This window comes from Heliconius melpomene, chromosome 13 (assembly GCF_056956725.1).
Source record: "Heliconius melpomene rosina isolate 202511_hmr_F chromosome 13, ASM5695672v1, whole genome shotgun sequence".
Classification (NCBI taxonomy): Eukaryota; Metazoa; Arthropoda; class Insecta; order Lepidoptera; family Nymphalidae; genus Heliconius; species Heliconius melpomene.
Genome location: NC_140401.1, coordinates 9790742 through 9809893, shown reverse-complemented (window position 1 = coordinate 9809893; position 19152 = coordinate 9790742). Strand labels below are relative to the sequence as shown.

The 19152-nt window shown below is 31.0% G+C and overlaps 1 protein-coding gene across 1 annotated transcript in view; it reads right to left on the bottom strand.

Annotated features, from left to right (window-relative positions):
* The window catches only part of LOC146532884 (very long chain fatty acid elongase AAEL008004-like), a 21662-nt gene extending 2510 nt beyond the window's left edge, over window positions 1-19152 (bottom strand). Inside the window, exons 1-5 of the mRNA XM_085196349.1 lie at window positions 18919-19152; window positions 3671-3736; window positions 1590-1780; window positions 863-943; window positions 49-211 (exon numbers count right to left, since the gene is read on the bottom strand). Coding sequence (XP_085052475.1) covers window positions 49-211; window positions 863-943; window positions 1590-1780; window positions 3671-3736; window positions 18919-18925 — 508 coding nt within the window. The 5' untranslated portion in view covers window positions 18926-19152. The remainder of the gene's footprint in view (window positions 1-48; window positions 212-862; window positions 944-1589; window positions 1781-3670; window positions 3737-18918) is intronic.

The window sequence follows — 19152 nt, the reverse complement described above, 5'->3', positions numbered from 1 at the left end:
TTTCGAAGGATTGTATATCAAGTAAATTTAAAACAGTAAAAAAAATACCTGGTAAGAATTTAGTGCCAATCCAAGCGCAAATAGGCATCATGGTGTGATGGTATAAATGCAAGAACGTAATCTGTCTATTCTTCTTGCGAAGAACGAAGAAGACCGTGTCGAGTAGCTCCACTATTTTGGCGAAGAAGTACCACCAGACTGCTGCTGCCATCTGTATATGGAAAATAGTCGGTTAGATAGAACTATTCAATATTTTTTCTTATGAAAATTATGCATTTATCTATATAGTTAGCTATAGCTTCAAGGTGTATCTTGCATACCGTTGTAAAGCAACCTAGCAACCTTGTGTGCCACTTCATAATGCCTAGAAAATTCAACGGGAAGTATGGAACGGAGTGTCTTAACACTACGTTACCTCTGCCTACTCTGCTATATGCCCATATACAGCGTGAAGCTTAAAAAAAGGAAAAATAATCTTCACTAAGAAAAGCGAATTGAATTCTCATCGAAATTGAAAATCAATGCTAATTTCCAGAGCAAATAATTATATTTGTAAATTGCTAAGTTATTATTGTACACGAAGCGTTTACACCTTTTATTTCTTGGTTACCACCTACTAGGTCGCGATAGTAATTTTGATTTCGGTTTTGATTTCGACGATATATCGCTTTAAAAACAATAAAATTAATAAAGTTTCTTCGTTCTGCAAGACAAACCGTGGTTAACTTCCACCGCACAACGCAATGTTTCTAATTCTGTGAATAATGGAGTTTCTTTGCTAACATTAAGTTTCCCCTCAACCCTTCTAAGACGGTAAAGGTAATATGAAGCTGAAATATTAAATAATATAAAAAAATCTCACCCGTTGTGCCTTAGGGTCATTTGAATAGTCAACTGGTTGACATGAGAAATTGTAGTCGTTCCACCATCCTGCCACCAAACCCTGGAAAATTATACGTTGTATTTAGTTTTGCTGTTGAGTTCTCTCATGCAATAATATTTTGAAATTAGAGATTAAGTCGAGAACGTAGTGTCCCGACACTATATCTCTCTACATACCCTGCTTTATATATGTAATCAGAGATAATTTAATATTAAGACACTAAATTTCTTCGTTTATTAAATATTTAATTTCCTCGAGTGGGGGTCGAACCCACAACCAGTGACATTTACAGTCACATACTTCTGACCCTGCGCTTCAGTTCGTGGCCTATAAATGGTGATAAATAAATAAATAATTAATTTAAAATCAATCAAAGCTTTTTCAATATCGAGATATATAAAATGCAATGATTGTAAAACTATTAAGTAGGTCGTTCGGTGTGCAATCTCCACTTGGACAAATATTTATAAATAAACAAACATAAATATACATAATTTAAAAAGTTAAAATTTTTATGAATACCAGAAAAAGGCTTAAACTTAGTGCTTGTGCTCGTGCTAGAAGGATATATAAGAAAAAAATTTGTTGGTGGCATTTATTTGAGTGTTTGTCTTTTTTTCTGAAAGCGAAGTCTTAGTAATTAGTTACTGTTTTACCCTTGGACTACGGAACCCTAAAAAGCAGTAAATTCAAATACAAAACTCACCTCATATACTAAGAATATGCTCAACAAAATCTGTGATATATTATACGCGATGATTGTGTTCTTTAAAGAGTAAGGTTTCTTATCCCTCATGTAGCGAGGGCCAACGGAGTTGCAGAAATAGAGATAAGTCGCCAGGAGAGTGATGAGAGGACCTGGACCAGACATTAACCACCAGTGTTCTGTTCGAGGATCTGTAAAGAAATATTTTTGTTCATATTTAATGTAATGCTTAGTAATATTTACAAGCAACATTCAGTTCTCTCTTTCAATTAAAAATATTTGTAATAGTTAGACTCATATTCTATATTTCTATAGCATCGGAATCGAAAAATTTGGTATTTAGTTTAATTTTTGTTGTAGCTTTGTCCCCGAGGCTAAATAGAAAAAACTAAGAGGTGTGTATTGTACATTATATTAATATATCTTTGATAAATAGATTATCCAATAAAAAAATAATTTTTCGTAATTTTTCTTAAGATTATTACGTTTAAACAAGCAAACATTTCAGTTTTATTTTATAAGCATAGGAAGTATAGATAGATAATTCTATCTTTGTTATATAATAATTATTACATAAATATTCTGACTTTAAAAAATATCTACATATAATACCTATGAATAATATATAATTACATAGTTTGTATTCATACTATTATACTATAGGACTATTTGTTAGGAACGTGATGATTATATGAACGTATTGCAACCTTCGCTCCGGTCTGTATTGAAAATACGATGTTATGTTTTAATATATATTGGTACTTAATAAAACCATATGGAATAAACTCAATTGGCCGTTTTGTGCACGCGCATAGCAGGGTAGGTAAAGGGAACCTCGCAGGGACCGGAAGTGTTTATACTTTATGAGTTTATTTATTCGAGAACGACCCTATAAAAATATAAACTTATCTACCTAGAAAGGTAGATAAGTTTAAGGAAGTAGTGTCTTAACACCAGGGTCTCTCTGTTTATTTTCTATGTTTTTTCAAGATCCCTGTTTATATATTCTCTATGTTTTTTTAAAATCCCTGTTTATAACGGCACATTCTGTTAAGATCGAATGATGTCTGTGATGGCAAACGCTACAATTGTGGATTCGATTCCCACTCTTGGTAAATAATACTTAATATTACTAAATATTTTCACTTCCTTTTTTTTTAACTTCGAGCGGTATCCCGCAAATGACAGGGTAGGCCTACACCAATTATGCTATAAGCACCTAGTGTTAAGACCGTTTGTCATGCACTGCCTAATTTTGGAGACATTGTGTGTTGAGAGGCGGAACCCAACTCCTGAACTTTAACATCACAGCGAGAAAATGAAAATCATTTATTCAAAAACAGTCATAGCTATCATAGTATAATTTTATATTTTTAATATGAATCGTCTGCTACGGCCGCACCTTTGCACGAAGTATCCAATTCAACATCAGAATGATTCACGTTGTAGAACGAACTTTGCTCTTGTTGTGAAATTTTTAAGTTTCTTGTGATGCAAACTTTTGTGGTAATTTAATAGAGGTAGAATAAAAAATAATTGACATTTAACTCAAATTAAGTTTTATGGCAAAATACATTAATCTTAACGAAATTTGTAAATTACGATTATTATATAGGTATGTATCTACTCATCACTTGGTTATTTTAAATTCTTAAATATATTTTTAATAACTTTAAGAAATGTTCATAAAAAAATCGACATAGAACGTTCTTTTGTTTCGCTACGTTCAAGTTTTTATATATTTTTGAATATGTTGAGATGAGCCCCTATAGAAATGTTTTCTTAATAATTACTTCTTAAATATAACTGAAATATGAAGAAAAGCAGTGTCTATTTATACCTGTGTATATATATTTTTGCAGCGGCAAAGGAAACCTAGTAGCACTCAACGCCTTGCTCTGTCTTGAAAGAACGAGGAAATGTAAAACAAGTAATTGCCCTCGAGGGCATCCAATCTATAGCCCTCGTAAATACGACATTTGACAATACGGAGAAACATATGAGTCAAATGTTTCTCCACTGTGCTACGGAGATATAAATATACATACAATATTTAAATATACTTTAAATAAAAATCTTACCGCTATTCCTCTCCATGAAACTTTTATATGAATCTACGATCGACATGTTGTAGCTTGACACTGCACCTACAAAAAAAAGAAAATAAAAATATAAGTATAATAGAATTTTCTTTTTTTATTGTTACTTATTTTTAAATTTAGACATTATTTTAGAGTAAGGACATAGGAAGGCAGAACCCCAATTCATGCCTACCTAGCTTTGTGTGGGATACAGCGCAAAATTATGTAAAAATAAAAAACGGGAAAGCGTGAATCGGTTTCGCCCACCGAGGGCCCCGTACCTGTTGTTTTGTAATTACTCAACTGGTATGGGACTGAACAATTTAAGTTAAAATTAACTATAAATATAATTTTAAAATATATTTTAGGATATTTCTTTTATTATTATTGTAAGTTCCCACTTCTTGCCAAATTTCATAATTGTAGAGTCACAGGATGTACCCAGTAGTACCCTTTTAAGTACGCAGCGAATTTATACAAAATGCAACAAAAACTATACATAAACGTTCCTATCCTTTGACGTTGAAAGAGACAGGCCTGAATATTTAATTTTCATTTCATCTTGATACCCCCCATGCAATCTTAAGACAAATAGTCTAGACAGACTTACACACAGGGGGACAACGAAGTTATCCTATAAGGATTTCGCTTTTTCTTTAGAGGTACGGAACCCTAAATATACCTACTAATTGTAAATGACAATATTAGTTACGACAAAAAAAATATATTACCGAAAACATTTTTAATAATTACTTCTTATTTTTTGCGTTAATGATATGCAATTTATCACGAATATTTTGCTAATATTCCGGTCTAACTTCTTCAATTTTTTGCTTAATTAAAAGACATTGAGTGTTGTACTGTGGAACCCTACACCACTCGTAATCACAACTAAGAAATACTTATAAAGAAATAAAATAATAGCACAAGTATGTATATATAGAATATAAGTTTATGACTGTAAACTCCGCAGGTAGTGGGTTTGATTCCCACTCAATGAAATGATATAATACTATCATTTTCTCTCTCTGGTAACGAGGCCAAAGTGCGGCATTAAGGTCCGCCACTTAACACGCAATGCCTCCAGAATTCGGCGGAAAGTGGGAAACGGAAGTGTCTTGATAGAAACGAAGTGTCTTAACACTAGATTTCTAGGTTTCACTTTGCCTACGTACCCTGCAATTTACGGAATACGTGAAACATTTTTTTCCACTCTCGTAAGAATTTTAAAATCCTCTCTTAATACATTTATACAATCACGAGAAAAAAAAAATCTGCATATTACCACGCGTAGTTTTGGCTATGCGTACACTATGCATTGGCATCATTCAGCAGCGGAAGAGTTTTATATGCAAATGTATATATTCATATTTAAGTTCCCACTGATAAATATTAGGGAAAAGTTTTAAAATAACACTTTTAATTTAAATTTTTACTCAATAAAAAATTACTTACTTACTTAACAAGACAACTTTGAGGGAACTAGGCCACCGAGTCAAGGACGCTAAGTGGCCGTGAAAGTAAGTTCAAGGTGCAACCGGCACAAGAACCAACCCGATACTAACATATTGCGAACTATATTAACATTTAAGTATTTTTTTTTATTGCAAAACAGTAATTGTCCTTCAGATGAGCAAACTTTCTATTTTACGCAATATTCGGTTTATAATGTAGGTATAATAATAATTCTTAATTGATACACATTTATTTAATAATTGTTGTAAGTTTTAGTCACATCGTGAGAACTGTTAAAAAATTCAATTAGTAAACTGATCTGAACTATTAGAAATAATTCTTAAAGTTATGCATTAGATTAATAGCTATTAATTATTATGTAAATTTGTTAGAATTTTGTGTAATAATAATAATCTCTTCTCTATATATAATAAACCGTAAAAAAATGTTGTCTGTACATTTAGTATTTTTGACTGAAATGGATAGAGGGACACTTAAAAAGAATAATAGAAAGCAAAAATATATATTTTTTAATTTCTTGTCTGGCTGTATGTATGATCACGTTAATTTCCGAAAGTACTGAACCGATTTACTCAAAACTTTGACCAATTGCTTTGTTTTAACTCAACTCAACATCTAAAGTTTGTTTCATCAAAATCGGTTCATTATAAAAAAAGTAATTGGCATTTGAATGGCAATTACTTTTTTTTGGCATGAGTTTGCCTGCAAATATATAGCAATCCATATCTATACTTATAATAAATATGTATTTGTTTGTGATAAATCTGTATTTTTTTTTAACCGGCTTCCAAAACAAAGGAGGAGGTTTTCAATTAAATATTTTCGATTCGATGTTCGAAGTATTTATTTGATTAATTATTTTAGATTCGATTTGGATTATTTGATTCGATTTGGGTATGTATTTTAATATGCAATAATTATAGTTACTTTACAAAGAACATTATAAATCCTTACCCAAATCAATAATTTAATATTTAAGGCTATTTCTGAACGAGTAAATTAAATTATTCATTAACATCAATACATTTGGCTATCAGTCAGTCAGAATAATCATGTATTTCACGCGAGCGAAGCCGCGAGCGGGCCGCTAGTTAAATATATAGATTTTATAGCTTTGCACTTTATGCCTAGCGGGGTCGAGTGGCGGAACACAACGCCGCGCTTTGTCTTGTTACCAAAGCGGGGAAACGCAAAATAATTAATTCCCTTGAGTGGGAGTCGAACCCGACACCACGTAATCAAACGCTTTGTCGCTGCGCCCCGACCGCCTCAGCTGTTATAATAATTAATTATTATTGTCTATTGTCTCACTTTTAACAATGTAAATGTTTTAATACGTTCAATTATAATTTAAAAAAAATATTGCACTCTTGTAAATATCAATTCTTTACAACAAAACTACATAAAAAAGTAGTAATCTCATGTAATTTTATTAACCAAAACGTGGGTAACCCATTGTGATACAAAAATACACTTTTAATTTAATAATTTTATACATATAAAAAATTTAATAATTTTATACATATAAATAAAATAAAAGTGCTTGGGAATTCAAAATAATTGTTGTTTTAAGAGAATATATTTTTTTACACAATACTAAAATATAAACAAACAATTTTGAAAATTGTATTTGTCTGATTATCTTTCAGTCTGTTCACAAATTACTCTGGAACAGCTGAAGTGATTTTTATGGAACTTCCACTGAAACGTGAAAAACGTTCACCTCATTCACGAAATCGAATCGTACTACGCAAGTATGTCCGACTCACACTTGACCGATTTACTAATGGTAACAACATGATCACAATACTTAAATTCAATACTTACAATATTTAAATTCTCACGGCAATAGGTAGGTTATTAAAAAAGCTTGTTTTAAAAAACACTTGTACTGTAGGAACAAAGTACAGATTTCTATAACACTTTGTTTTAACGAAACTATGGCAAAATGTATTAACAATGCTGGAAGTTCCTATTGTTATTTGTAGTGAAAAATACGTATAATTAATGTAAAACACACTCATGTCACAATATAGGCAGTACCGTTTAGAATAAAGTTTAAGCAACTTTGTTAATCGTAGTGTTGAATTTTTTTTATATCAAAAATAAATCGGCATTCATAAAGCAGCTTAGGTAGAGATATTCTAGTGTCAAAGCTCTATTCTTGCCTTCGGTCTTATCTATATATATAAAAGGACTGAGGTAAGACGCACGCCCAGCCGTAACTGCTGATGGTAAAAACGTTAAGTTTGGACAAAAGTTTACTTTCGTAATCTGGACATCAACTAAGAAGGGATTTTGTAAAATTTTAACCCTAAAGGGGTGAGATAAGGGGTTGAAAGTTTGTATGAAAACAAAAATTAAATCGGCACCGATTCTTATAAAACTTGAAATATAGATTTTTAAAAGTATTTGATTGAATACGTGTTTCATAGTTTTCTAGAATTCACCCCCTAAGGGTGCAAATAAGGGGTTGAAAGTTTGTATGGAAAAATCTTCAAATCACCACCGATTTTTATAAAATTTGAAATTTAGACTCTTAAAAAATATTTCATTGAACACATATTTCATGGTTTATTAAAATTCACCCCTAAATAAGCTAGCGAAGCTGCGCGCGTCGGCTAGTATAATATATTACGAGACGGAACCTAACGTCGCATTTTGTTCATATTAAATGAGTTACTAGACTATTATTTTAGAAACTTCACTTAATAATGTAAAGTTATTATAAAAATCTCAAAGTCTTTCATCGTAGGCGTAGTGGTACAGCGGTACAGCGCGAGTAAACGTGATGGTTGTGGATGCGATTTCTGCTCGGGGAAATTAAACATTTTCATTTCTTCGTTCTTGTTACAAGAGCGCCACGTAGAAAGTTCAAAAAAAGCGTTAAGAAGAGAAGTTCAAAATGGGCCGAGCGTGGGGAACGAAGTTCCTTAACATTAACACTAGGTTCCCTCTGTCTACTATACCATATGCGGGATACAGCGCGAAGTGAAACTAAAATTTTAAAGAAACTTACGAGACCTACACTCTACCATTAAATAAATTCTATAAATAAGTGTTATTTTAAAGGCAAAATTTCGTCAACATTCCAATGGTCAAAAACATATTGAACATATGGTCTTATTATCAAGTACAAAATGGTCATGACCTATACTCCACAACTTTTGTAAACAATATAATATGAGTCAATTTACTTATACTTTACTACTATTTCTATAGAAACAGCACTTAACGACGTAAGGTTTAATAATTTAGGTTATTGCTTGTGGTGGTGATGGTTGGGGGTTCGATTTTGACTTAAATAAATATTTAATTTATTAACCTGCTCGCTCCGTTTACTAATTTTGTTTGATTTTTTAACAATAAAATCCGAAAAGGTTATCTTATCACTAAAAGTGACCGAACATTCAATGATTAGGTATGAGTAAATAAGTATCTTAATGGGAACGGAGTTTCTTAACACTAGGTTCCCACGTTACCTCTGCCTACCCTACTAAGTGTGGAATACAGCATGAAGTTTAAAAAAAAACAAAAACAAGGTATTTTAGCACATTGTGACAAATAGTAATAGTTTTGACCTCGCTACCACATTCATATTATATCATCCGCTACTATATAACGAACGTGTCAATGACATTTCTATAATTTTCGCCTAATAGTGATTGATTGGTTACTTAGCTAGGCAACGACCTTTGGATAGCCTCGATATATACATACGTATAAGGTATACCTTGCCTTGACTGTACCTATAGCTCAGATGTTAAGCAATTATTTTTTATATAAGTACTTAATAGGTTCGACTTCGAATACTGGTTATTAGTTATTGGTTATTAGGCTATTATCATAAATTTTTAAAAGACTTCTTAATATATGTGATGTAAATTAACATTTTAGAAACCCACATATTGCCAAAATAAATTTATATATTCCAAATTGCATAATTGGAAATAAAAATTATTCATTTTCGCGAGTGGGAATCGAACCTACAATCGTCACGTTTACAGTGCTGAGCTAAACCAATAAAAATTAAACATAGCAATTAAAGTAAATTTAAAAGAAACAGTTCTTCTAAAGTTTACTCACGAATCACGGTATTCTCATGGTCGAATTATGAAAGTGAATTGAATTACGAAAAAAATAATGTTATAACACTAGGGCTTCTTGGTTATAAAGAAGGGATTCTATCTGTGATAAAAAGCATACTATAAAATATCATATATAAAAATTATTCATACCTCCGAGTGGGATTCAAACCCACAACCGTTTACAGTCCGGCGCTTTTCCACTGCGCTATGACGACCTCAAAAATATACTTATATGTATATATTTTTTAGCTTCACGCTGTATCCCGCACTTAGCATGGTATGCAGAGGGAACCTGGGAACCTCGAGTGTTGAGTGATGTAACTCATGCTTGTGACCTTGCGCCACGACTTGTCTCGGCAAAAAAAAAGTTTATAGCAAAACCTTTTTTCTGGCTTGAAAAAAGCGTGAATAACTTAAAACTTTTTCATACACTATCGATTAAAACAACTTAACTTAATATATGCTCATTATAATAATTATGCAAATATTTAATAATTAATGTTAATTAATATGATTAATTTAAATATTATTTAATTTGTAAATGACGCGTGAATTTTAACCAGGTGCTTTTTCTAAAGACAGGAAGAGATTTCGATAGACCTTCGAGAACATAGTAACGATGATACTGGAAGAAGGTCACATAAAAAGCATGAGGAAAAGTGCTTGTATGAAGAGGTTTGTGACAGCTAAGAGCCGCAGGTGGAACACTGGCATTAAAAAAATATATATATATCTTTGGGATATATCTCAACTTATATCATGCAACGGGAAATATGGTGGACTAGGTGGAACATGAGCAAAAGTAGCTTAATAACATAAGTTACTGCTTATTTGTTTTATAATAGCTGCTTCGAGTCGTCAGTTAAGAGTTGTGTATGACACAACACTTAAGGTTCCCTGTGTCTGACCTCAGATACAATGGGTTAGATCGAAACGAGTAGCTTGATGTTAAGTGGAGTATACAACACCGTACAAACTCTTCAATTTTATAATATTAGTATAGATATTTAGCTTCACGCAGTATCTCGCACACAGCAGGGTAGGCAGAGGGAACCTAGTGTTAAGACGGGTCGTTCTCCACTTTCTGCCTAATTCCGGAGGTATTGCGTTTTGAGTGGCAGAACACAACGCCGCGCTTTGCCTTGACACCAGAGCGAAGAAATGGAAATATAAACATAAATAAATATTTCGAGTGAGGATCGTACCCATAACCATCGCATTACAGTCACACCCTCGTGGCGCTGCGCCACAACGGCCTCTAGTATAGATATATAAATAATATTAATATCGATTCGTCTCTTCGGACTCAAAATCCAAAATAGGTAGGACAAGAGTATAACCAATAACCGTAATATTATATATACCGAGTATATTTAACTTGCAATCATTCATTCGATTGTTTTGGGCACAACAAATATTGAAGCCTTGAAACATGCAGATTGTATTGATATAACACGATTCATGATATTTTAAGAGTTTTAGCAAGGACGATTTCGCAAAATAATGTGTGGGAGTCGAAGTGAACTATAGCACAGACAGACTGACAATTATGGTATTAAATTTTTTATATATATGTTTCTTTACGTTGTAGGTAAAAGAGGTAGGGTAAAGTCGCTTCCTAGCAATGAGTGCATATATTTTTGAAGAAATCTCTGTAGTGATTTAAGATAAAGGATAATATGGGCAAAAAAATATAGATAAATAAGGTTGATATTTAGTTTATTAAACACTTATTTTTGTTTTACTCACCAAAACCGGACATAAATAAATCTTTAGTTAAATATGTTTATACTATTGAAAATATTTTACTTGTTTCGCAGGTGAGTTTTCGCAGGTGAGTTTGTCCAAGATTTATTTCTTATGAAAAATTAAAAATTTAAGACAAATATCATTATTATTATCGAAATGGCTACAAATTCATTGAAATCATAATTTGCTGGGTGAATACTCATTTGATACCTATAGAAGTTTCTAAATGGACAGTGTCGGACACTACATTCTTAAAGAATTCGCGGTTGAAAAATTACTTACGCAATTGTTACCCAAATACATTATATATTTCGTTACATTTCGCACTTATTACACTATTTTAAATTTACATATTTTTTTTATTTTATATTTATTTGTCATTAAGTTACACTACCGAGGCGCAGTTGCCAGACCAGAACGGAGAATTTAATTTATTTAAAAAAAATCAATTGTCCATTCTGGTTAGCTTCGTGCTGCCTCCCCGTACATAGCGGAATAGGCAAAATAGATATATCATCCAACATGAAATATTTTATAAACGAGGAGAACAGTGGTGGACGGAGAGTCTTAGCACTTTGCAGTACTTTGTCTTTCAAATAAATAGAAAGTAAAGAACGGAGTGTTGTAACAATATATTTTCTTTGACTACTTGACAAAAATAATAATTAAACATCAATATAATTGAAGAGCCGTGTTATATTAAGGCTAAAGTATAGTTGCATCATCAACAAGTGTATGAAGTAATGTTGTAATTTTAATACAATCTATATGTGTATGTTACATACATATATATACTAAATATATAAGCATTACAAAATTAAGCCTTGCATTAAATGCATTGTTAATAAGAGCGTATGTAAATGATAACATATTATAAATAATTTAAATGTAGATCGTATTGTTTTATTTTCTAGTTTTATTGTTCTTTATAACGATAAAAATACGTATCAAATAATATACATAAAAGCATTCTTAGATTTTTAAAAAATGGATGCCAGGTGACGAATGACGGAAGACGAAAAACGGATGGCGAGTTACAAACTGGGTATTTCAAATTTTAAAATATGGTTTTTTTTGCCATACTAGTATTAGCTTCACCTGTATCTGTTACCACAACAAATAAAGCTTCACCTTTAGTAAACTATTTATCTATAAGCCAGCACAGTAATAAAATCTTACAGCGCCATTTTGACCAACTTTTTGCCATTCGATTTTTAAAATTCACTTTAAAATGTACATCAGCATCAAGATCCGATGACAATATATAAAGAATGAGATGATGAAGATAACAAGACATCCGATGACAATACAAAATGTATTTTACATCTGTTTAAATATTTATTTAAAGTTTCTAGGATCATTCTTTATCAGTACAATATTAAAAGGTAAAAACAAAAAAGATACCAATACCAAGATAAAAAGATTACCAATATGTAAATTTAAATATAATCACTGGCCCACATGTACGTATAACGTATACTTTTGGATAATTAACCCACTCTCAAATTACAGAACAAAATTCAGTTTGACCGTCAATATTTTATTTATTTTTTTAACTTAAGCAGATCATGTAGACATCTCCTTAAGTCTTTTCCAGCTTTATAAATATAATTAATTAATTCTCTTTATATCTTTGTATGTATAAAGTATATTCTATTCTATTCTATCTTTGGTCATTTTCATGACCTCATCCTCGTTGTGCAGGTGCAAATGTCATTGCAGGGTGAGGAGCTCAGAGCAGTGAGTTGAGACTTTTGAGAAACATAGAAATAAAACTTGAATAAATCTATACCTACATATATATATATATATGCAAATCTTCCGTTACTGAGTGAAATTAGGCACGTAGAATGATCCTTGGGGAGTGTAGAGGAGCATCAGCGAGCGAACGGTATTCTACGCTTCATAAGTCAGGCAAAGTTAGGCGACGGCGACTAGTAGTAAGATTATAAAAAATATAACTAAATATACATTTATGTATTCACGGGTCCTCTGGTATATATATTATTCATATAGTGACATACCGACATTCAATCGATACAAGAAACATTTTAATTCATTTTAATAAGCCGTAATATAACAACATAATTTTCTTTATCCTGTTATTATAAAAAAATGCCAATCTAAATGTATGTAGTTATATAAGTTGGAGTTTCCATAGCTATTTTTCTTTTCTTTTATTATTAATTCATATTAATTAGATAGCAACTGGCAAAAATATATCCATTTAGATATATGAAATAAAAAAGAAAATTAATTAGCACACAATATTACTTTGCTTTTCTTCTGTATCCGCATATAGCAGGTTAGGCAGAGGGAACCTAGTGTAAACGCACTCCGTTTCCACCTCCTTGATAGTAACGAATAAATCATAAAATCAATAAATCATTGTGGAACGACAACCCAGATGATTTTACATAATGTAAAATCATCTGGGTATATTAACTTTCTGGATTTTTTGGTTTAAATATGAGGCAATAAGATCAAGGGCAATATTACATCATGAATATATATAACTATAGAAGCTTTGGATGAATCACAAAACACTCCAATGACATTTTGTGACATCTCCCAAAGAAAATTGTAAGCTGATTAAATATTATTCTTTCAAATATTTTACTTAAACACCGCAAAACATACATAAGTATCCCACAGAGAGGAATTCAAACAATGTACTGTGTCAAGTAATTAGTAACTAAGTGTATTTGCTTAATAAATACATCTAATTGACACCATGGTTACGCAAACGTCAATTATTTAATGCCTGTAATATTGAGGCCGTCGGGGCACAGCGGTACAAGGGTGTGACTGTAGCACGTCGGTTGTGGGTTCGATCCCCACTCGAGGAAGTGAAATATTTATTTACGTTTATATTACAGAGTGAAGGAAGGAAAATATTTTTTTTTTTCTATGATAACTAAATATTTTACGAATTATATTTTATTATTGTGTTAGATGAATTTTATTATTGTTTTTTTTTTCAATTTTAAACTACATGTTTATATAGGCTATGTAAAAAAATAAAGTTCTAAGAAGCTCGAGTGTTGGGGCCGTCGAAACGTACGGTCGAGGACAAGTATCAAATAAGTAATAATTAGGGCACTCTCTATAGAGAGGAACAGTGGATATATCGATATAATTAACTTTATGGAATATAACATTCAGCTCTCCTGAATAAATGGAGTATACAACATAGATAAAATCAATTTAAACGATATTTCCTGAGATTCGTGCGTTCACACAAACAAGCTTTATAATGTAAATACTTTTAAAACCTATATATATATATCCAACGGTTAATGTTGACAGCTTATTTGTTTTAGTAATTCGATGATAATTAATTATATTCAAGATGAACTGTTGTGATGCATTTAATTGGACATGTGCTAGAATGACCATTTGCTATGTAAACAAAGTAGTAAAGTAGCATAGAAAATAAACAAACGACGCCTTCGTGGCACAGTGGTGATGTGTCTGACTTCTTAAGAGATATGGTGAATTCGGTTCGATTCCTATTTGAAAGAAACATTGTATTTAAATCAGGTTCTTGCAGAATGTCTGAGCTTGTATGGAAATGTGATTACCTGGTCTTCGCAATACATGTCCAAGTTAGCGTCATTTTCTTAAAAGGATCTCAATGTCGATAGACTTTTGGCTAGCGAAAACTTTGACGTTACAATTGGATTTTCATACGTCGTGTTATTATCAAAGATGCATAAACAGGCTTTAGCTGCGTATATGAGGCTAGGGCTATGTCAACACATAAACCCTACATCTCCTTCTGCTCCTCCCAATTGATCCAAAATACCCTTTCGAGGTATGGAAAAAATTATCTTTTTTGATCCAGTCCAGTGCATTACGATGTCCATGAAGTTGGTAAAATTAACTTTGTTAGAAGCCCGTACATTATTAGAGGTTAAGCTAATAAAAGCATATTAAAGACGTAATTATTCAAAAGTGTTATTTTATTACCTCTTTAAAGCGATATATTGAAAATATGAAGAAAAAGCTTAATATCCTTAGATAATAATTTAATTTATTACGGAAAAAAGATTATATGCTAATATTGTTATAATATAATAACTTAAGAATTTTTTCTGTGTTAAAACGAATATAATTATTATGAAAAAAGATGATTAATGTTATTTGGCGATATTTTCCATGAATAATAATGAAGTTAAATCGGTAAAATATAAAAAAGACTTCTATATATATATATATAAGGTATAAGAGAATCTAGTGTACAACATTTCGTTATTTAATTAGTTGGATTTACGCAGAATACGAAGAAATCAGCATTCTAGCTATGAAGAACAAATATTTTTCTTTATAATGATTATAATAATAATTATTAAATATTAACCTTAAATTTAATTACTTTAGATAAATTTCTCAATTTTCTACATCGAAGACAAGAAACACGCATATTCTTAATGTTAAACTTGGCTCCTTTTTTTACATTTAAGTTTTTGTAGTATATTTTCATTGCTTTTAACTACTGTTAAAAGCAATGAAACAAATATTATAATCACAAAATTGTACAAATATTATAATCATAATTAGGAGGCACAGGAAAGTTTTTCTCGGGAAAACGTTCTCCGGCGCTGAAATAAACTAGTGTGTTCTGTTAAGACACTCCTCGAAATTATTCATCCCTCGAAAACCCTATATAATCCATATATCATTGTCACCAGTTTTCGAGAACACTAAGTTTCAAGTTAATAGTAATTAAGTCAAATAGGTAGAAAAAGGCAATCCAAATACCTGGAGTCTATTAGGAATTAAATACCTAGAGATAATTATGTTCAATTTTAAAACTACTTTAAGTAACAGATAAAAATAAAATTAAAATTAAAACTGATTATTTTATTATGCTGAAAAAAGGTACGGTCCACGTATTTGTAGTGTTTAGTTAAAAAAAAAATATATATTTTTTTTATTAAATAATTATCGACCCAAAGGCGTTAAATAATAAATAAACTATTATTTATTTACAATTATATTAACATGTTAAACAAAATTATGTAACAACGTCATAAGTATGTGAAGTATTTGAAATGATTGCTTGTTTTCCGCGAAACAAGATTTATGTGTATTACCTACTATGGTGAGATGATCATAGTAAAACTCGTAACAAAGTATTTTATATCTAGATATTTATAGCTTATGACTGAACACGCGAGGATCACAGGTTCGATCTCCACTCGATGAGATGACTATATTTAAATTGTTTTTAACCAACTTCTGTAAAAGGAGGAGGCTATCAATTCGAATGTTTTTTTTAAACCTTTTGCTTAAACCATTTTGATGATTCCTTTTATATTTGTAAACTGGTGCTACTCATGTCGCCCTATTTTAATTTGGTAAAGTTTGAATAATTTCATCTATGACAAAATTGTGCAAGTCTTAAATTTGCGATAAGTACATATGTACGCGACAAATAGACGCATAGTTCAAAATCTCACCCAACCAATTCTATTATTCTTCTTTTATTAGAAAGGATTTATTTCCGCCGAATTTTTCAAGGCATTGCGTGGCAGAACTCAACAATGATAGTATGTATGTAAATATTATACTGGCGGCTTTTGATTTTAGGATTTGCATATGAGAATTTTTATGTTCGTTTAGTTTAAGCTCTCGAAAAGGCAATTTTACGCAATTAATAACAATTTAACGTAATTTTCGTATTATATTTCAATATATTGTAAAACACGATAGAAAAAAACTTAAACTACAATAAAAATAGACAGGAAAATCCAACGGCTTCTAAAACACTGTGTTTACTGATAAAACAACAAAATTATATGCCCATTCACAGCGAGAAGTCTTCAAATTATTAAAATACAGGAGGGCCTGTAAGAACATGTTGAGAGTGGACGAGGCGAAAGAGTTATTCAGAGAGAGAGAGAGTGAGAGAAACGTCACTTTTGGGGCTCCGTTCTCTCTGGTTACATAGTTAAAACCACCTAAACATAGTTAAGAGTACCTAGTTATCTCGTTTAAACAAGTTGCTTTCAAATTAAGTTAAACATTTCATTATTATTCGCATTTAATTCAATACTAGCATTGCTAGTTCCCCATGTTTTATTACTCTCATTGACTGACCTCTATAAACTTAGAAAAGAAGCGGTGAGAGTGGAGAGCGGTGACTTAGCTAAATTGTAACTCAATATATCTTAACACTAAATGCAAAACGACAGCCATTGTACCAAATACGCATGTCATAAATTAAATAAAACGAATAAAAGACTTCATTAAAGAATTCATTGGCATTGTATTCAAAACGTTTGCACTTTGATCTATATAGGTATATTTTAACTTGTGTGTATTAATAATTTAACACAACTTTCATGTTATAAGAGTCAGATTAGAAAAAAATAATTAGAAGCCTTAACAAAACTTTTTAAGGTGTTAGACATTTTCCTTTGACACATATAAATTGAAGATCAGGAACAATTATAACAGTCCAGTGAAACTATAAGCAAAAAAATAACGCCCCCTTAATTACAGGTGTTCAGCGTGATAGTCATTTTTGCTTTGCGCGGGATACAGCGTGAAGCTAAGTGCATATATTTATTTAGTGTTTTTAATTTCTTGCTTCTATAATTTTCCCCTTACATTTTTTTCTTATAATAATCGTTAGCTAGTTCAGTTATTTGGCCCCTAAAGTAACCACCTTCTGTCTTGACCGTAAACATTTTGATTGAAAGAAAAGAAAAAACAAGTATAATAGAATATATAAGCATAGAGCTATAAATAACACATTTCATAACATCATACAAGATAACTAATAAGTAGCTATTATTACCCGTTCTTACTCGTTAATAGTATGCACAATTAAAATGACGCATTGTGGAAAATAAAGTCAGTTTGCATCCGCTCGAACGCGCTTATACTGATACAGGTATAATAGGAAAATAACGTGCTTCCGTTGATTATGGAATAATATTTCTTTTAGCTTCACGCTGTAACCCCACACTAAGCAGAGGGAACCTAGGAACCTAATGTTAAGATACTCTATCCCCATTAAGACACTCCCGTTCTCCACATTTAGCTGAATTCTGAATAGTTATAAATTTAGTCTCGATCCGGGTAAATGTTATTCGTTTTCTTTTTCTTTCCCGTACACTATGTAATTTATTTGAAATATAAAATTGCCTATATGTTATTCTGTAATTTATAAAATTCTTGTACTTCTTATTATTTTATTTTATTACCATCTTAAAATAAGCCAATGAATACAACGTTTAAATAAGGTAACAGAAGAAAAAGGATTAACTTTTAATTATTTTTTCTGCCTACCCGCAAAACAAATATGAATATTATTTTACTACTTGCCTTAGCTAAGATGAAAATGTCTTGAACATTCATTACTTTGATATATAAATTTACTGATCGTGAAATGTTACAATTTAAACCGTCCAGAGTCATTAAATGTTTTAATTTTAACTATAAAATGTTTATTTGATATCGGCAAGCAATGAAAAGTTGAGGTCGGAGTATCCTTACACTGGGTTTACTCAGCCTACATTACTACATATGCAGGAGAATGTCTGATCTTAAAAAATATACACATTGGACTAAGTAATTAAAAATTAATTATTATCACATTTTTTTACAAAAGTCATATAAATTTTATACTAACATGTTTATAACCTTTCATGCTCTAGTAAAAAAATTTTTTAAAAGTTGTGTAATTGAACTTTATTGTTTTAAGATTGTTTCACGTTATTAAAATAATTACTATTTAAATAGGTTCAACAATAAATATTAATATGAATAATAAATAAACTTTAAGAAATTGTATTGTTACAAAACAACATTGTTCATTCGGACCTTGTAACAGTTTAAAACAAAATTAAAATTCGTATTTTTTCTATAATAAAATTAAAACAATTGTAATTAAAATAGTAACCACAGAAAAACATAACTTACCATTCATTCTGAATCAATTCCACACTAAAACACCGTACACTATTCAAAAAATATATATACATATAATCGAACACGCTGTATAAAACACTAATTGCTGTATAAAATAAATTTATTATATTGAATAAATTGAATTTATTCGTCAAATAATATTATTTTTAATATTTTCGTTGTCAGCATAAGGCTAGTGCGCGTCGAGTCAACGCTAAATGAACTGTGCTCGTGCGCAGCTATATA